The sequence below is a fragment of the Podarcis tiliguerta genome (genome assembly GCF_965153285.1).
Source record: "Podarcis tiliguerta genome assembly, chromosome: 2".
NCBI lineage: Eukaryota > Metazoa > Chordata > Lepidosauria > Squamata > Lacertidae > Podarcis > Podarcis tiliguerta.
In genome coordinates, this window is record NC_139535.1 from 82,312,063 (window position 1) to 82,331,465 (window position 19,403).

The 19,403-nt window shown below is 41.9% G+C and overlaps 1 protein-coding gene and 1 long non-coding RNA gene across 6 annotated transcripts in view; one reads left to right on the forward strand and one right to left on the reverse strand.

Annotated features, from left to right (window-relative positions):
• The window catches only part of MYH10 (myosin heavy chain 10), a 71,039-nt gene that overhangs the window by 2,848 nt on the left and 48,788 nt on the right, over positions 1-19,403 (reverse strand). For all 5 annotated transcript variants that reach the window (XM_083429661.1, XM_083429658.1, XM_083429660.1 and 2 more), the window contains 18 exons: positions 18,882-19,088; positions 18,607-18,744; positions 17,425-17,548; positions 13,045-13,216; positions 12,102-12,314; positions 11,406-11,550; positions 10,411-10,617; positions 8,818-8,922; positions 7,065-7,217; positions 6,240-6,488; positions 5,641-5,853; positions 4,749-4,961; positions 3,144-3,305; positions 2,785-2,913; positions 2,214-2,302; positions 1,933-2,056; positions 1,637-1,845; positions 444-552 (listed from right to left, as the gene is read on the reverse strand). In XM_083429661.1, coding sequence (XP_083285787.1) covers positions 444-552; positions 1,637-1,845; positions 1,933-2,056; positions 2,214-2,302; positions 2,785-2,913; positions 3,144-3,305; positions 4,749-4,961; positions 5,641-5,853; positions 6,240-6,488; positions 7,065-7,217; positions 8,818-8,922; positions 10,411-10,617; positions 11,406-11,550; positions 12,102-12,314; positions 13,045-13,216; positions 17,425-17,548; positions 18,607-18,744; positions 18,882-19,088 — 2,961 coding nt within the window. The remainder of the gene's footprint in view (positions 1-443; positions 553-1,636; positions 1,846-1,932; positions 2,057-2,213; positions 2,303-2,784; positions 2,914-3,143; positions 3,306-4,748; positions 4,962-5,640; positions 5,854-6,239; positions 6,489-7,064; positions 7,218-8,817; positions 8,923-10,410; positions 10,618-11,405; positions 11,551-12,101; positions 12,315-13,044; positions 13,217-17,424; positions 17,549-18,606; positions 18,745-18,881; positions 19,089-19,403) is intronic.
• On the forward strand, positions 7,229-9,645 carry LOC310672490. Its single transcript, XR_014508622.1, has 2 exons — positions 7,229-7,344; positions 8,896-9,645. It is a non-coding gene; the product is annotated as an uncharacterized lncRNA (long non-coding RNA).

Below are 19,403 nucleotides of genomic sequence, written 5' to 3' on the forward strand. Positions count from 1 at the left end.
CAAGCAGGAGGCATTATCAGAGTTCAGAGAATCAGAGTTGGAAGAGACCACAAGGGCCATCGAGTCCAACCCCCTGCCAAGCAGGAAACACCATCAGAGCACTCCTGACATATGGTTGTCAAGCCTCTGCTTAAAGACCTCCAAAGAAGGAGACTCCACCACTTGCCAGCAAGTTCAAAGACACATTTCAGCCATGCAAAAACACTCACGGAGAGTGTGATGAAGGACCAGTGAGGGGGGTTGGCCTGGAGAAAGAGGTTGTGGCCAAGGAAGGGAAGTCACCAGGGAGTGCTCTCAGCCTCCAATTCTGAGGTTCCTTCCCTGTCCACAATACAGGCTGTTGTAAACAACCTACTATGCTTCCCAATGTGCATTAGCAGGGAAATTTTTCTCTAGTCGGCTAGCCACAGCAGAGATTCTAAGTGGCACAGGTAGTTCCTCACCTGTTCTTTGTACTGATCTGCATGGCGACGCTCATCCTCGACCTGCATGAACACCTCCTTCAGCTTCTTCTCTGTCCGACGTACTAGCTTGTTGGCTGCTGCTCTCTCCCTAAGGTAAGTCAACAGAGTGGGATCACTCAACTTGATGTCAAAAAGGTCAGTCAGTGCAACAGAGCCGAAATGTATACCAACCACAAGGTGAAGGTTCCATGAACCCACAGCAGAAAAATAAAGCACTAGTGAGAATAATTAGCTACCAGGCTATGTTCAAGTGCTGGTATTAGTGTATGAAGCCCTACAGAACCTGGGACCAGGATACTTGATAGTTTGCCTCATTCCCTACATACCCAACTAATCACCGCATCCAGCACAAGTGAGCAACCTGCAATTATCATTCACTTAGGAGGCCCATTCCATATGATGTCAGAATGAGGCCTTTAGTGTGGCAGCAGCTACCATTTGGAACTCCCTTCCGTTGCATATCGGTCAGGTGCCGTCTCTGCTGCCTTATCAGCACCTGCTAATGTCATTCCACTTTCAACAAACCTTCTAAAATCTGTATCCCAGCTGGTATTTGTTTTGGATTTGAACTGAGTTTATGTGTGTGCTGCTGTTTTTATATTTACAGTTGTCTTTAAAACTGTGTTATATATGCAATTGTTTTAACTTATTTTATTTATGTACTGTTTTATATATGTTATTAGAAAATGCTTTGAGGTGTTAGAAGAGATTCATAAATGAAATAATAGAAAAATTAATAATGATGATGATGAAGTGGGTTCCCATAACCATCTAGAGCAGGGGTGGCCAAACTTGGCCCTCCAGCTGTTTTTGGACTACAACTCCCATCATCCCTAGCTAACAGGACCAGTGGTCAGGGATGGGAATTGTTGTCCCAAAACACCTGGAAGGCCAAGTTTGGCCACCACTGATCTAGAGGAACAATTCATGCATCAAGCAGTGCTAACATCAAAGAAATAAATCACACCATCAGAAATAAACTTGATTAAGATCATACAAATGCCTGCACTGGATGATTATTATTCCTTGGGCTTGCAAGCTTCTTGCTGGATGACTATCTTGTTTCATTAACAGCCACCAGAAAAGGTGTTTCAGAATAAATTCTGCTTTTTCAAAATCAAATCATGATTCAGCCTTCTGGAAACACTATTTTCAGAGTGTGCTATGCTTACTTTGCCTCTTGCTCCAACTGTTCTTCGAGCTGCCCAATCTTTGCTTCCAGTGCTGAAATGGTTGCCTTGAACTTGGACTTCACTGAACCCTCCAGCTCCTGGAGCTTAGCTTTCAACTCTTTGTTGTGCCGCTCCAGCTGCTGGCGTGCATTCTCACTCTTCTGGGCGGCACTCCGCTCTCCGGCCAGCTCAGAGTTCAGGGTGTCAACCTTTAAGAAAGGCAAGCAGTTGTTTAAACACTCTCACCCCTTTAGGGAGACAAGTAGAAAATATCCAGCTAACACAAAAGTAGTTACCTGCAGAGTGGTTTTGCGGAAACGATCATTGAGGAGCTCCATGTTGCTCTGCTCTTCCTCTAGTTCTTCCTCCAGCTGTGCAATTCGGGCTTCTAAGCGGCGCTTCTCGTCAAGCAAGGCAGATCTACACAGGGGGTCAACAGAGGATCACTACAAACTCAGCTAAGATATTAGGCTGTTGTCACACGTATTGAGGTTTGCGCAGCAACTGCTGCAGACACAGAACGCTTCTACCACATAATGGCTGCCGTAGGTGGAGAAGTCTACCCAGAGTTACTTACTTTCCAGAGGCACTGTTGGCAATTTCATCAGCCAGCTCATCTCTCTCTTGCTCTGCATGGCGTCTGGCTCTCTCAGAGGCAGCAAGGTCCTGAAAATAAATATTCATGGGAATCTCACTAGCTTCAGCAGGCAAAACCATTTTCAAACATATGGGGGGAAGGGAGAGAAAGCTACCATGTTGTGCCCAATATCACTATCAAATAGGCCTGCACAAGAAGCCTTTTGCTTTTAAGAAATTAATATGCTTTGCTTCTAGCCTAGTTTAACCATGTCGTGAAGTTCCCCTGCTCACATATTACCTGGACTTTGTTTATAGCATTGCCCTAACCCAAGAGAGTTTGATACTGAAGCCTGACTCTACCAGATCCTTGAAAAGTATTCAAACCAACTACTTCAAACAAATGAACCATTTTAGTGTGTACGCTTTAAAAGTTGTGCCAAAACCACACACACTCAACTGCAAAGCATCTGTAAAATATACACACTCAACTTGCAGAATGTTAAGAGTCAAAACATTCCTAACTCCATCTTAAGCCATGGGTATATCTCAGGCAGCTTTCCGTGCCATACCTCTTGCAGTTGAAGAATTTCTGCTTCAAGGCTTTTGAGCTTTTTCTCATTCTCCTTCGACTGAGCAAAGATTTCATCTCTAGATGCCCGGGCCTCTTCTAGTTCACGCTGATAATCTTTCATCTGAGCCTGAAATTTAAAAGGCATCTTAAGACCAAGACATTTATTCTGAGAACTTGGCCAACCAATCACATGGCCAGAATTTACACGAGTATCCAGTTTTGTTTAGATCCTGTTTCTATTAATGTTAATTATATTCAGGTTATCCAGGTCCTTTTCTCTGTTACAGTAAGGAGAAGCTGATAAGGACTTTGGGGGCCAAGGTTTGATTAAATTATTTCAGGAATAGCTGTGCACACCTGCAACTTGCGCAACTGTTTGATTGCTTCGTCGCGGGCTTTGTTTGACGCCTCAATCTGAGCTTCTAGGTCTTTCAGATCTGCCTCCATTTTCTTCTTGGATGCCACAGCCAAAGCACGCTGCTTCCTCTCATCTTCCAGTTCTGCTTCCAGCTCTCGGACCTACAGGGCAAATCAGTAACAAGCAAAACAGGAAGACAAAAGAGAAGAATTCAAAAAAAGTCCCGCAGTTTGGAGCTGCCTATAAGGAAGGATGAAGTCCAGGGGAAACATTTGTGCAGTATTTAAATAAAAACACAGACTATAGGATCCACTTGCCCTTATGAGGATACCATAAAGAAGCCCTCTGATAATCCGCATTAGCTGTTCAGGAGACAAGCCAAGCAGAGGGCATATAAGCAGACAAAAATGCAGAAGAGCTACATGGGCTACAATCAGCTATGTTTTCACTTGTCCAGTGATTTTATGAGCAGTTTTTCACCGAGAGCTTCTATCTCCTTTGATCCATAGCTCCTGTGCAAAAGCTTAATATTACAGGTTATTGAAGCCAACCGTAATTGTTAACCTCGTAGTAAGGCCAAAAGGGCACACTTGTTCATGGTACACCGGTTCCCAAAATGGAGACAATAAAAGCTTTGTGTAGTCTCATTAATTCTTCAAAGCAAAATGGAAAGTAATTTATGATCAACTATGCAAAAAAAAAAACACACCTTAAAAAACCTACTGAAGAGCTCATAAACAACTTAATATGTTTTACCGCAAAACCAAATTAAAAAAGGAGGCAAAGAATATGGCATCATTTCCTGAATCAGAACTTGAAAGACGTTTTCTTAACAGACTTTACAGCAGCTTGCATACAGTAGAAAGCAACACCTATTTCTACCTCAATAAGAACCTCCAGTCAGCAGCACCCAGACTAGAATTGAAAGAGATCTGTTGAAGGACATCTGCACTAAGCAAAACTCCTAAGCCCGCAGTTTACAGTCCTCCTTTACAGTTGATAAATCAACAGGTCCTCCTTGACTGTTTCCATATTCATAGTGCTCAGCACTCTGTACATTAATTGCAACAGCAGAAAGGAAGCTATAAATTCCATGATCCAGGTTCACTCTACCTGCCCTCCGTCATGTAAACCACAGAGCCAGCAAACTGCTTCCCCCCACCCAAGGCATTTTTGTAACTGTGGTTCGGTGAATATTGACTCCATAGGCAGTACACATGTATGCAATACTATGATAAATCGCTATGGACTTAATACAAATTAAGATTGTCTGCTTTATTTACCAGAGATTTCCAGCTTTATGCACCCTACAAAACCTGGGTGGAAAATAGCCTAAATGAAACAAAATCTGGCATTTTGAGACTGCTTCAGCCACTGCCCTTTCAAAGGAATAATCAAGCATGCATGGAAATTGCTAGAGTGTCATGAATGAAGACAGATTTTGTTTGGCTCTTGGGGTTGGAAGGACTTGTGCTTCAGGTGACTAACATTCCAGCTTCAAAGCTTAATAAAATCCAACGACCTACCGCTTTAGTTTGAGGGACACTTGCTCAACAGAACGTATAACCACCAGTATGGTTACTTCTGTATGTTAAAAGCTTTACCTGTTTTACTAAGAGCCTCTTCTTCTCCTCATTCTGCTCATCTCTAGCCTGGAGATCCCGCTCAAACTGTGCTTTCATGGCTTGCATGTTCACTTCCAAGCGCAATTTGGCATCTTCTGTGGCTTGCAACTCATCCTCCAGCTCTTCCAATTGTGTCCGCATCTCCTCCACTTGTTGCTCCAAGGTGCGCTTGGATTTTTCCAATTCATGAACCTACAGCCGCAATCAAATGATTAGTGTTCTTACATTCCCATTTTTTAAAAAAACAACAACCTGTGAATAGCTTCTTAAGTAGTATAATTATTTCAACAAATCCTACATTAATAGGGGCATTAAGTAAGATTTTTTGCTTGGATGTCTCAAGTAATAGGTATAAAATCGCCAAACTTGGAGATAAAATGCATGCCAATGATGGCTGCTCAAGCCCTGAGGTCCAAAATTCACACGACAATATACTTTTGGGTCATCAGACCAAGTAGATTTGGGCTTGTGGGTTGCCCTACAAAAAATATTGGGAACCACAGACCTATAACACATACACAAGTGCTCATGCCACATTTGCTTCTGCCTTTGGAGAGCACAGGAATGGAAGACGCTACCATAGTAGAGAACGTAGAGCTCTTATGTTCAGAAGAGTGTAAAAGCTGAAGTTACAACAATGACAAAAATCCACAAAGACGTGCAACTTTAACCCTATGACTATGAGCGTTTGTGTTTTAAGAACCTTCCAGTGCACGCAGCTGTTGAAGCATACAGAATTCCAGAAGTCTTCTCAGAACGTTAGAATGAATGTGCTCCAATTGCCCAAAGTTCAATTTGAAATACAACCATTGAAGCACATGTTTAAACTGTACTACATCATTCTCAGTCATGCAAATAGCACACCACTCACATTTTTGCCCACATCATCTTTGGAACTCATCAAGTCTTCCATCTCTGTCCTGAGTTGCTTGTTCTGCCTCTCATATTCTTCACGGGCCTCCAAAGCTTCCTCCAGGGCTCGCGCTAGAGAGAGGGCTTTGGTTTCCTTTTCTCTTGCCTCGGCCTCTGCACGGTCCCTTTCCTCTGCATAGCGGGCAGATATGTTCTTCTCTTCTGCCAGCATCTGAGCATTGCAACATATGCAAAGTTGGAAGAAGTCGGACATAAATATAGATTTCAAGCTCTTAGTTTCCAAATTACCAAGGTAGTTTGATACTTTGCATCTCAACCTTGAGAAGCCCTGGGGCAACCACAGTGAATGTAAGAGATGAGGGTGCATCTCTTCTCCTCTCCCCAATTCCTCAATATTGATCCTGTTTCTCAAGAATGCATTAGGATTCCTGCAAGCCCCAAGTTAAGTAGCCAGCTGAAAACCAGTTTAGATATTCCAACAGCTCACAGGTAGACCATGAAAATACCTATGTAACAAGATTATCTACTGGGCAAAGAATAGCTAACTGCTACCTGTATCATCAAGAAGAAAGCAAGAGGATTTATATAGTGGCATACCTGATCAAACTTCTTCTGCTTTTTCTCCAAGTTGGAAACAATTTGGCGCTGATGATCAAGGTCCACTATTAAGTCATCGAGCTCCTGCTGAAGACGGTTCTTGGTCTTCTCCAACTTATCATACGCCATTGCCTTTTCTTCAAGACGCTGGCTCAGAAGTTCCATGTCCTTCAGTAGTTTCTTCTTGTTCTCCTCCAATCCTTCAATAGTCCCCAAGTCATCATCAACCTTCTTTTTGGCATCAGCGAGCTGAGTTTAATGAGCAACAGAAAATAACGTCGTTATGACCTTTCTGTCTTTGGCAAAGAGACAGACATGCGTTGTGCAGGTGGAAGTTGGCTTGTTTTCCATTGAGATGGCAAGGTTCTCACTGCAAAGCTGTGTGCAGGTGAGGGCTTACACACAAGGACAGCAGATGCCTAGGCTAGAACCAGATTGAATGGAGAAACATTTCTTCATTCAGGTCAGTTGCCACCTGCAGACTACCTGCACATTTGTTTTTACTGCAGTGTGAACGAGATCCATTTTTACTGAATTTATTGTATTGAATTGGTGGGAATACCCCCCACCCCCCAAAGCAGCTGCATCCACTATCCAAGCTAACAGGTAAATAGACTGGTGTAACCTTGAAATGCTTTGCAAGAAATCAGGAGCGGTGCACCTTGCCAAAAGTTCACAGCTCCTGACATTTTCCTGCTCCGGTACTGGAGATACAGTACTGAAGAGTCAGGAAAAGCCAATTCAGTTTAAACTAGTCTAAGACAAACCTGGCTGGAATAAAAACACAGAGATGCGCAATTGCCCGTGTATTCCATGGCTTCTCACCTGAGACTGCAGAGTCAACACCTGTTTCTCCAAATTCTTCCTGGCTTCCTCCTCTTCCTCCTGCTGCTCCTGCAGATTGTTCTTCTCTTCCTCCAACTGTCGAATCCTGCTACTCAAGTTCAGTTTCTGGCGAGTCTCCTCTTGCAACAGCTCCTGTTGTGGGAATGAAAAACGCACTCATGTTTATCACTTGTCCTGAGAGAATCTGAACTAAGCCTGACGCGGTGGTGTTCAGTATGGAATGGGGAAATCTACTTGCTGTGAGATGGTACGGGGCTGGGTAAGGATGTCAAGTTTATGCTGGGGTGATCTGAAAGCACTAACTCATTGTTATACAATTCGGTAATGAGATGCATCATTACAGATCTAAAAGCAGTTAACTGGTCCCAGCCAAAAAGAGTCATCCGTTAAAATGAAGAAATATCCCAGCATCTTATTGTCAGGGAACGGGATGAGACTGCTGCCATTAGGAAAATGACACTAATTGCACAACAGGAAAAGGGCACTTCAGAATTGCCAGAGCTGGTCATGCATTACAGTGGAAACTGGACGGTGCTATCACTGCAGCGTTACCCATCATGCTTCTCAGAAGCAAGTGTAAGCATCAAAAGAACATAGGGAATCCTGTGCCATAAAATGTCCAAAGTTGTGTTAAAGCTTTGAACAAATCCTTAGTAAGTTTGGATTTGATATCCCACCTTATCACTACCCGAAGGAGTCTCAAAGAGGCTAACATTCTCCTTTCCCTTCCTCCCCCACAACGAACACTCTGTGAGGTGAGTGGGGCTGAGAGACTTCAGAGAAGTGTGACTAGCCCAAGGTCACCCAGCAGCTGCATGTGGAGGAGCAGAGACACGAACCCGGTTCCCCAGATTACGAGTCTATCACTCTTAACCACTACACCACACTGGCTCTCCTTGCAATCCTTGCAAGGGAGGAGTTGAATCCATTATTTTAAATGTGAGCATGCAATTAAAAACCTTGTCTTGTTCATCTTCAGCACAACTCTTGAGACAGAATACCTTTATTTCCACTGTGCAGATAAGGAATGAACCAAGAACATCAAAGGGTGCTGCTCCATGTTCTAGATCTGAAAACACTTTGGGTCACCTGTAAACTGTTGTTCAGAAATGCTTGGGCCTTAACTCTTCCAGAAACAGGCATATACGTTCACAGGAGTTGTATTATCTGCACTAGAGCAGCCGCCGTTCTAACAGCTGCATGGAGGGCCAGCTTGGCTTCCCTCTTATTAGCATTCCAGCTTGCCGTGAACACCTTTCCATTTTGCAGGGCCTTCATAGCTGGAATTAATTTGCTTCTCTTCTTCTGATTTTATGTATAATGACTGATTTATACTCAGGGCAGCATTCGCTTGTGCCCTTCCATGAACAGGAGTCCTTTGATCTAGTGGAGGTCCCCACTAATGAAAGAGGAGGGGAGGCAATTTTCACCAATTCCCACTGCAGCTTTTATCCACATTGTTCTAGAGGACTCCAGTATGTCGGAGCAAATTTTGGCAGGGTGAGCAGCTGCAAAAAAAGTCTCCCCTCCTCTTCGGTTAGTTGAGGTGTCCACTGGATCAAAATTTCTTAGATGAGCAGGAGAGCACAACTACAACCAGCCCCTTGTACTTCCATTTTAATTTTTGCTTGGCTTATATATAGGTTTTTTGCTGACTTAGGATCCCTTATTGGAGAATAGAATGGCAGAAAAGAATTTCAAACAAACGTGCATTCTAGAATTTTAGACATACCTGTGTATCTTGTAGCTGAGACTCCAAACTGGCAGCATCTTTTGCAAATTTAATGCCTTTTTTCTCTGCTTCTTCCAGGAGACTTGAGACGCTCTCCAGCTCATTCTGCAAAGCAAAGGACTCTAGAGGTAATGTACTCACATCTTGCTTGTGAGAAAATGTGTTTTTCCAAAGTGACATCCTCAGTATAGGATATTCATAACATTGTATTCATCTAAGGCAATATTTGAAATATCTATGTTCTGATGTCTCATTGCTATGCCTACGACTATTTATATGAGACTTCGCTTTAGAACATGCAGCAGACTTGAGAAACTGCAATGGAACTAAGGAGAATCTTGCTATTTCAGTTTCCTCCATGACGTTGACAAGTACTTTGATAACAGCAACTGCATTCTATTGATTCCAAAAGTAGCCCAAGTGGACCCATTTGCAAGACATTTGTTTTGCAGCTACTTTAGAGTAATGCAGTTGAATAATCCACCTTTTAGGCATGCTTGCTTCAGGTTCTGTAAGATTATCACTGCTGCCCAATGTCAAACAGAACTAACAGAACTCTTATAGGGTTCTAGTTCTCTGACCTGACCTGATCTAATCTAATCTAGTATGGTAAACTGGAATTGGCTGGAAAACAGTATTTCAGTTGACTTTGCATGACTAGGCAGTTGTGTATTACATGAGTGAAGTTTTTTTACAGCTTCAAAATGAAGTGGCAGTTGAAAGGCTTGAAATTTACTTAGAAGTTTGACCCTGTGCACATTTTTACTGTAGAATTTTCTTGAAGCAGCTTAGACTGCAAAATAAATAAAATAAAATACCGCCCTTTAACACTTCCAATATATTTCATGATAAGTCCTAAAGTGTTATGATAAACTGTAAGAGAATTTTAAAACTATTCACCTCCGCCTACTGCAGCAGTTTCTGATTGGTACAGATTTCCCCATAGTATTCTACACCCGTGAACCATCTCTCTGACATTTTTACTGCTCATTATGTTTGTTATATACTAAAAGGCCGGAAAGGATACAAGGCCCTGGAGCATAGTCCTGACCCAAGGCCTACATTTCTTATGAACTTTTGAATACTTTTATTGAAAACTTTCACAAAAAGTTTCAACAGCCTCCCTAAGAAACTGATTCTTTAGTTTTAACTCTACTGAATCTATAGTGAGCAGAATGAGGAGTAATTTTCACTCTGATGTTTTAAGTAAGTTTCTCAAAATTCAAAATGTTTCTCTGAGCGGGATGTGGCTTGCATGGGGGAAAATGGGCACTTCAAGACAGGGGAAATGGTACTAGAGCTCTATAAACAGTCTCACTGTCACAAGAGGAACAGTCACGTTGCATTTTTCAGGTGCTTAAAACTATTTCAAGAACCATATCAATGCAAAGCTCACCAAAGGATAACTAGTGCAACACAAAGTATTACCAGCAGCAGCTCCCGTCCTATTATCTGACATTAATGCCACACCAATTTTTCAAAATACTACATTTGTTTCAAGCAGGATCATTTTAGAAGGATATTCACTAAACTGTGTAGTCTGACCAAGAGTTCGTGAGAAAAAGCAAAAGAACCGCCCATCCAAATCTTTACCTGCAGTTTGCTTGATTTTTCTGTAAGTTCTGTCCTCAGCCTCTCTCCTTCTGCAACCTTGGCCAGCAATTCCTGTACCTGCCCATCCAGCTTCTTCCTCTTGTGCTCCGATTCAGATCTAACCTGCTGCAACACCTTCACCTCGCAGGCCAGCTCCTTGTTATCTGTTTCCAAGCACTGCTTGTTCTTTTCAAGATTTGATTTGAACTAGAAGCAAAAGAAAGGTAATCACACTTCACCTGCAATATAAAAGCTAGGCTTCAAATCTTTTTTCTAGATTCAGACTAAAATTCACTGGCTTCTTCATTTGAGGCACCACAAGTTTGGTAATCTGATTTGAATTCTTAGCTGCTTCAAGTTCAATATGAATTTGTTTCTGAAACTGAACTTTAGATATTGCATTGCAACACAACTGTAACACTTTACTGCGGAAGTGTCTACAAATGCATGAATTTGACACGGACATGTATGCTACCGACTACAGTCACAACAGTGCTTGCAACGATGGTTATGTGAGCAATTAAATCATAAAAGTGTGGCCTCGTTTGCCAGAAATGCTCTGATATACTTAGGGTGGAGCAGGAGCTGCCACTGTAGATCACAATTCCACAGGGGATGCAAGAGGACCCAAATCTTAACACTTTATAATTTTTAGGTGCATATCTGTGAGCAACACCCGTAGGAGCAAAGTCAAATGAGCTTGCATTTCTGAGATAGGTAGCAAAGATTACTGCATTTTCATCCTTAATCTGTTGGACGTTTATCTGCTGTCCTGTTCAAAACTGCTGATAGGTTGGTTAAAAAAATGCAAGATCAACTGACTTTAGTAGACAAATGGCAGCCATTTCCACTGTGCAGTTTTATTATGAAAGCAGAGTATTAACATCTGTTCGAATGTATTATTTAATATATGAACATCCTGCCCTCCTTCAACTGAACCCAACAGAGTATATATGAAGGGCTCTGAGGCAGTCTCCTGTGCATCTTCCACTCACTCGTTTGGCCTGTTCAAGCTGTTCCGAGAGCTCTTCCAAGGCTGTTGCATGCCTCTGCCTAATGTCCTGAATTTGGGCTTCGTGGTTCTTTGTTTCTTCTTCAAGCGCTTTCTTCAGTTCCGCAACTTCCTGCTCACGCTTTGTCCTAAGGAATACCCAGCAAGACAAGATCTGAAGGTCTGAGCAGCTTCTAGCACAGTGTTTATTTTCCAACAATTTTTGCCTCTATGCAAATTTAAGATAGTTTTCAGAAACAAGCAATCTACCAGCACTGCCCAGAAGTAGTAGTAAGAAGAATCCAGTTTGGATAGAATAACCAAGTTTTAGTTTTAGTTGTTATTCCCCCAAAGGCAGATTTCTGTGGCAAGGGAGAGCCGCCACCACTTAAATGTTACAAAAAACACCAAACTGGAGATTAATCTGTGTCAGAAGACACGAGGCAGTCCTAAGTTTATTACAATATAAGGAGTTCTGCGTTACTTTTGGAAACTCTTCCTGCGTGAGAGTTTTTACACAGATGTAAGTCATTACCGTTGCTTTGATTCAACAAAAGTTTCAACTATGCTCTGCCCTCATTACATCTCCCAGAGAGAGTTGTAGCCAGGACTTCAGATTAACCAGAACAGGGCTTGTTCTTTATGAGGAATCAAAGCATTATGAGCACATTCCTTGTTATGTATCTAGTCTTCTACTAACCTGAGCTCTTGTTGAGCTGCTGTGGTATCCAAGGTATCTTCCAGCTCAGTCTTCAGTGCCTCCAGCTCCTCACTTAGATCTCTCTTCTGCTTCTCGGCCTTGTTTCGTGAAGCCTTTTCTGATTCAAGGTCCTCCTGCAGTTCTGCAATTTGAGCCTGAAGTTCTCGTATTAATTTCAGCGCGTTGTTCTTCTGCACAGCCTCCTCATCCCCTCTGGAAACACAACACAATTTCTAGAATAAGAATGATGAAGCTCGGGGTCTGGGCTTTGCAAAAAGCCTATTCAAATGTTGGGAGTGCAAGTAAGAGTTCTAGACTTCCACAAGAAAACTTATCAGTGAAGAGCAATTTGGCAGTGTACTGGATTCTGTCTACCTAGTCGCTGACGAGATCTAATAAGAGATGGAAATCAAATGGCATTGATAGCAACAGTGACTAGATTTTGAGTCCATGCAGGTGCCATGACACCACCAGACAACACACACTCCTTGACATCTGCAGAGGCCCCCTGCCGCTCCTGATTTTTATTTTATTTTTTCCTTGTCATGAAAGGAAATTGGTGATGCTCAGAAAAAAACACATGTGATAGAAGAAGAGTTTGGATTTGATATCCCGCCTTATCACTACCTGAAGGAGTCTCAAAGCGGCTAATATTCTCCTTCCCTTCCTCCCCCACAACAAACACTCTGTGAGGTGAGTGAGGCTGAGAGACTTCAGAGAAGTGTGACTAGACCAAAGTCACCCAGCAGCTGAATGTGGAGGAGCGGAGACGCGAACCCGGTTCACCAGATTACGAATCTACTGCTCTTAACCACTACTGAGATGGGCTGTGGAGTGTGCAATTTACACGGCACCCCACCAACAACAACGCAGAAATATGCAGTAACAGCTTAATATCACCCTACAATACCAAATAACCTAGCACTATCTTTGCATATTCTACCTGGCAAGAGCAGCCTGCAGCTCCTCTTCTTTCTTGGCAAGCTGGATTTTTAGCTCCTCAATCTGGGCTTGCAGCTCTGCAATTTGGTCCTGTAGATCAGTTGTTTCTCCATCAAGTTTCCTTTTAGCTTTTTCCAGTTCTTGACGAGTCTTTTCTTCTTTTTTCAAGCGCTCTTTAGGAGAAACAATCATGGTAAGTGGGGAATTTTTGTCTGCTAAACGCTATCTTGTGAGAGCATGCCAAGGATGAACTCGCTAAAAATGAAGGTAACCAAATGGCTAATTCAAGATTTAGGGACATAGAGTTGCATCAATCCCAAGTGAAAATGCCAGAATTCAGTGCACACATTTAGAGCATCTAACTTACAGATCACTACTACAGGACAGAGCTCTTGGAAATTATCATGTTTCAAATAGCATTCTGTTTGAACACTTCCAACATGAGGAACGGTGCAGTCTGGGTTTAAAATCAGTGTTGTTAAGAACATAAATGAACCCTAGAGAGGAACAGTGATGTTTCATTTCTTATCTGTTTAATTTCTGCTGTCTTCCGAGGCAACAAAATTGGGACTATAACAACTCTGAATATCACTCTGTATGTCACTGACTATTGATGTTTTTATCACAAAGATGAGACTGTTATTTGACCTTTCTGTGCCAGGGACCAAGATATCCTGGGCTACCTATCTCTAGAACCTGGGAGGCAGACTTCTTAAGGGAAGGAACTTCTCCCCACAAAGTCCTCAAACTATTCCCAACATCACAACTTGGTGACAGTACAAATCAAGGTGTTTAGTAAGGAAGTCTGATTGCTCTCTGACAAGAGCAGAGGTTCACCAGCTAAGAAACAGAACTTGACCAGCCCTCGGAGACCAAAGGCTCCAGAGAAAACATCAACTTATTCCACAGTAACTTCTAAGGTAGTTATGCCTGTGTGTGCACCTGCATTTGTGCAGACAAGAAAAAGAGCACTTGACTGAGGCAATAACTTCGCAGGGAACAGAAGGATCTTAAATGACAACCTGATGCATTATGAATTTCATTAAGGAATATTTAGTTTATAGAAAGTTTCTACTCTGAAACATGATTGCATAGCTTGTGCATAAAAGGGTTCTCTGCGCTTTCCTTTGCTCTCTGGAGACTATAAAAGAGACTCTTGCAGGCAGCTACCTCTAGCTTCTGGAAAGCACAGCAGACAAGTTTCCATCTGTATCAAATAAAAGGAAATATTTGCTGGTAAGAAGTTGACTATAGAAATCTGGCTAGAAGCCACTGAAGAATCTTTGGAGTATCCAGAAGTACTCTATAATTATTGGTTGTAGAAAACTGAAAAGTATTTGGAACCTCTTTAGTACCTCTGTTGGTTATTTAAAGCACTACTGAAAAGTAACTCTCCCGAGGAGCTTGTCTGAAATATGTAGTCAATGGCTGATGGTCACAGAAGAGGCTGAGGTGGGAAATGTGCCAATTTCCCGTTGTGTGAGATTGTGTTGGGGATAGAATCTCCTCACTCAGTCTCAAAAAGATGACTAACAACTCCTGCCTGTTGACTGTTGCTGGTAGAAGCAAAACAAAACCTTCAGTGCGTTAAGCTAAGCTTCTGGTCCTCAACGAAAGATCTCATGGAAAGTCTACTTCCCAAGCAGAGGGAAGAAATAGGAACTGGGAGAGATCCATCTCTTAAGTTAAGCCAGGATCTTGGGAGGCTAAGTATATGATTTCTGTTGCCTCAAAGGAGAAAAACAATAAGGAAGACACTTTGGGAAACTGTAAAAATGCATTCTCTTCCATTTTGGACTGCCAATGAAGTGGTATATGGTGATACCTTTATGCTTTCTTCCAGTATCAGGCTACTAAGTGTAAGGAAAGGCTATGACTAGCTTAAGAAATTGCAAGATGAACTTCAAAAATATGGCGGATGTCAGTTGCAATCCTTATTATTCAATTTCAGCCTATCTAGCTAAATGTCAGAACTGTAATACTTTCAGAATCAAGTCAGGTGGCCACAGCACTGTAGGCAGAAACTATTCCCAAATTAGGACACAAAAATAAGTAAATGTGTATGGAAAGTCAGAATTCTATGATGTATGCGTTTTACAGCCAAAAATTACTGCACATCTAAATCCAAGAAGGGGGTTACATATACTGTTGATATTGCAAGTGTAACACTGCAAATATTTCATGGTATTTCTTCTCAAAACATAATCCATCAGCAAATGCCAAAAGCAGAAGGGGGAATTTTTATAAACAGAACATTGGGATAAAGAAAAATAACTCTAAGCAAGTTGAGGTAGCAAAAATAAATGCTAAGAACTTCGAGAAAGTATCCTAATGTGCAGCATAAACAGTGATGTTAAAAAAATTGCAGAGAGAGAGGGGAAAAGAGAGAGAGAAGAGAGAGAGAGAAGTCAGTGAGATCTGGAAGGCAACTAGGAGTAAGGAAGGAGGGAGGGGTATGAAGACTGGAATGCCCCAGTGAGAGAAGGGGTCCTGTTCTTGTTGGCATGGCTCTGGTCTCCCAGTAGGAGAAAGAAGGAAGTTCTATAAGTAACAGTATACTGTACATAGGAGTGAAATTTGCTTTGGTGATGCCAGGTGCCTAGATATTTGCACTAACATAACAATCTAGGAATGCAGAAGTTGGTACAAAACAAAGACATTCTCCTCTTTTGTCATTCCATAGGGCCAACACAGCAATACCCAATTCCTATGAATAAGATTCAATATTTTCCAGTAATGAAGGACATGCTGCTTTCTTTCTTTTTTGAAAATCCACTTAACATAGACAAAAGTCAGATTAAGACAATTTGCCCAACGGCCAAAATGGCTATTAAGAAAACACAAAGGAACATCTGAACACATGTTTTTGCATTTGCAATGCTGAAAAGCAAACTGCTAACCTAAATAGTTTTCTTTGTGTGCTGACATTCGTAATAATGAAATACTCAAGATACCAAGAGATGCAAGTCCAAATATTTGAAAATCTGTATTTACCCTGATTAATTCATTAACTTATTTGTTACAGCTGGGATTAGCATGTTGGCCCACTGACCGGTCAAATGTTGTCCACTGACCTCCTATTTGACCAAATACTGCCAAATATTTCATGAAGGGGAATATGACACTGGATAGGTCGCAGCTTAGCTTTTCTATTTAGTTATGTATCAGCAGTAACAGAGAATGAAGACTGCTTGCCCCTTCACCTTGCAGTAGTCAGGAGCATACTGCTGACACACTGATGCAGATAGAAGAAAAAAGCAGGGGAAACAGGTAACCAAAGAACTAGCCTGTTTTCAATCCAGCACACTTGTCTTTAAAAACCAACCTGTGTCCAACAGTTGCTTAAAAAAAAATACTTTAAAAAAATGTAAAGCAGATGAAAATGTGTTTGTCATCAGAAGCCCTTCCCCTTTAAAGGAACAAAAACAGTGTGACATTATTTGTGACATAGCACTTTCTGAAAAACTGACCCAGAAACTACATACGGGTAGTGGGGAGGGGGAAGCAGGGAGCCTTTCATAGCAGACTGGTGGCCATTTATTCCACACACAAACAAAAACTCTACAGGACAAACTGCACCTGCTGCATTCCACAATGTATGTATGTATTAGCGTTCTCTTTCATATTGATATTAGCAACTTTTCAGCCTCTTTCCACTTCAGTGCTTGCATGAACTATGGTTTTTGTCTGAACTATGTCTTTGAGTTCTGGAAAAGGAGGGGGGAAATATTCAGTTTGTAATTCTTGTTCTCTTTTCACTATATATATATTTTAAATTATTTTCTAAGAAAGAAGCCCTCCTCTGAGTCCCTCTGCCATATGAAGTTTGCCTTCCCTGTTTGACATTTGCCTATTTTCTTGGTTGGGGCCCTTTGTATATTAAATGCCCTCCCCAGGGAAACCTGCCTGGCACCAGACCTGTTTCTTTTAAATCCCTTTTTATCTGCCTAGGCATTCCAAAATGTGTTGAAGCTGGTTTCTGAAGGCTGTTTCATGGTTTGTGTAGGATTTTGTTGATTTGTTTATTTTATACTGAGTTTTATTGTATTTGGGTTGTTGTAGTAAGCATGTACATGGGAGCAGGCAGACCGTAGGTCAACTTGTAAATTCACTGATTTTATTTAGTAACAAGCCAGTTGATTAAAATATCACTGCTCCAACCGTTAGTGCTTTAAATATACTTGATCAAACAAATATTTTCTGACCAAAAGCCCAATCCTAATAGCTGCCAAACTCACACTGTGGAAGACTATTATTGTACCTCTGGTCCCAGAAAATGATACACGTAAAGGCAGTGATAAGCTTGTTTTTCGTTCAGTGTTAGCATACTTTCGACTTTTACTGAGAGTCCCTTCATATGGCAAATCTTGAAATTGCTAACCTTCCAGATCTGTGATCATCATTTCCTGCTTGTTCTTGAGTTTAGCTAAATTTTTGGCCTTTTCTTCTTCTTCAGCCAGCTGTGAAGTACACTCTGCAATTCTATCCTCCATTAATTTCTTTTCCTAATTGAGAAAAAGAAAGCAACTGTTAGGTAGTACATATATGGGCTCAGAGCAATAGACATGGGTTCTGCAGATGCAGCTTGAGGCTGCATGAACGATGCGACAGGACAGGACAATTCCATTGCTCCTCCGTATTTTACTGATCCTACTAAGATTTTAAAGCAAAATGTGCAGGGCAAGCTGAAAAGAAGCCTTGTTACTTGATTACTTCCAAGTAATTAAAACATGGGGCTCATCCTGATATATTTAGTAGAGGGCACAGCAGAAATCATCTGTTTCAGGACATATCATTCCCCAGGGATGAGGGGGAAATGTTTTTAATGGTTCAAATAGGGGAGAAGTAGAATGGACAAGCTTGCAGAGAGGCGAGAGCTCCCTAGGGTAAACACACGTGCCAAATGTATTTGGAGAAGGAGGGTGTGCATAGGGGTTTACACTGAGTTTCTGAGCCAGGATGAGCCAGCTGGAATGGCGGACTGAGAGAGCACCAGTGGGGGGCAGTGAATGCAAACTCCAAGGACAAGGAAGGGTGTACTGGAGGTGGGGTTGCTCTGGACATCATAAAGTTCAACAAGCTACAATTCTCAAAAGGGGCAGACTTCTCCACAGAACCGTTGTGGGTGGACATACTGGGTCAGGGGAAATTTAGTACTTGAAGAGACGTGCTGTCATCCCTCTGACCAAAATGCTCATGGTGATTTTGAGATGCAGGTTGGGATTAAAGGTGGGACCTGGGCTTGGAAAAGCTGAAGAATGCTACTCTAGAAGATGACCATTAAATCAAAGCTATCTTTCATAGAATGAACAGCAAAGCACACCCTTTTGGCATGACGTATGACATCACTGCATGATAGCAGCACAACACATGACAAGAGCTTGCACTATTGGGGAGGGGCAGGGAGGGTCCTAAATCCAAGCAACAAACAGATGCCAATTACTCTCTGGATTACAAGATTGAGGAGCCACAAGACAGCTCCCACAGAAGTCACTTTTCACGCATTGCATTATTGTTTCCACATACACTAGTTCTAAAGGAGTGTGTCACAATTTGCTCTCACCTTAAGAAATTTGGAATTTTGGTCCTCTAACAGTAAGATCTCTTCTTCCATCTTTTTTATTTTGGCTTCAGCTGTTACCTTCTCCAGCTGCAACTTCTGCCGAGCACCTTCTTCCTCATCGAGCTGCTCCTCTAAGTCCTTAAAAAACAGAAAGCTCAGCTCAGCTATATTATAACTTGCCCACAGTTTTCACATGGTCTCACCAAAGATAAGTCAATGTACCAAAATTTAGACCTATTTTCTAATCATCCTACCATCAGCACATCAAGAGATACCTGTATGTGCGCCTGCATTTTCTTCTTTTCATTCTGTAGCACTTGGTTCCTTTCTTCTTCCTCTTCCACCCTGGATTCTAAATCATGCAGAATTTCTTCTAACTCTTGCTTCTTGGAAGCCAGACGGGCTCTCATCTCTTCAGCTTCAGCGAAGAGTTCTGTCTCTGCTTGCAACTGCTCTGCAAGAATGTTTTTCTCTTCCAACAGCTGCAAATTCAGTAAGAAAGTATTGTCAATCCTCCTTCAATATATTGTCAAAAACAACCATTTCATAGTTACGGGAGCATCTTGCATAGCTCACCCAATCCTAAAAGTTGCTGAAAGAACAAGCATGCACAGACAACCACAGTTACCAGAAGGAAAGACTTTTGAGTGATGCTATTTGCTGCAATCTTGTGTCTATTCCTCCAGTTGTTCTCAAGGATGGAACCAAGAAGGAATAAACTAACAAGAGGGAACAAATATATTCTTTTATCTAGCCCAGGCTCCTGTTCACTATACCAGCCGCCAACTATTTTTGCC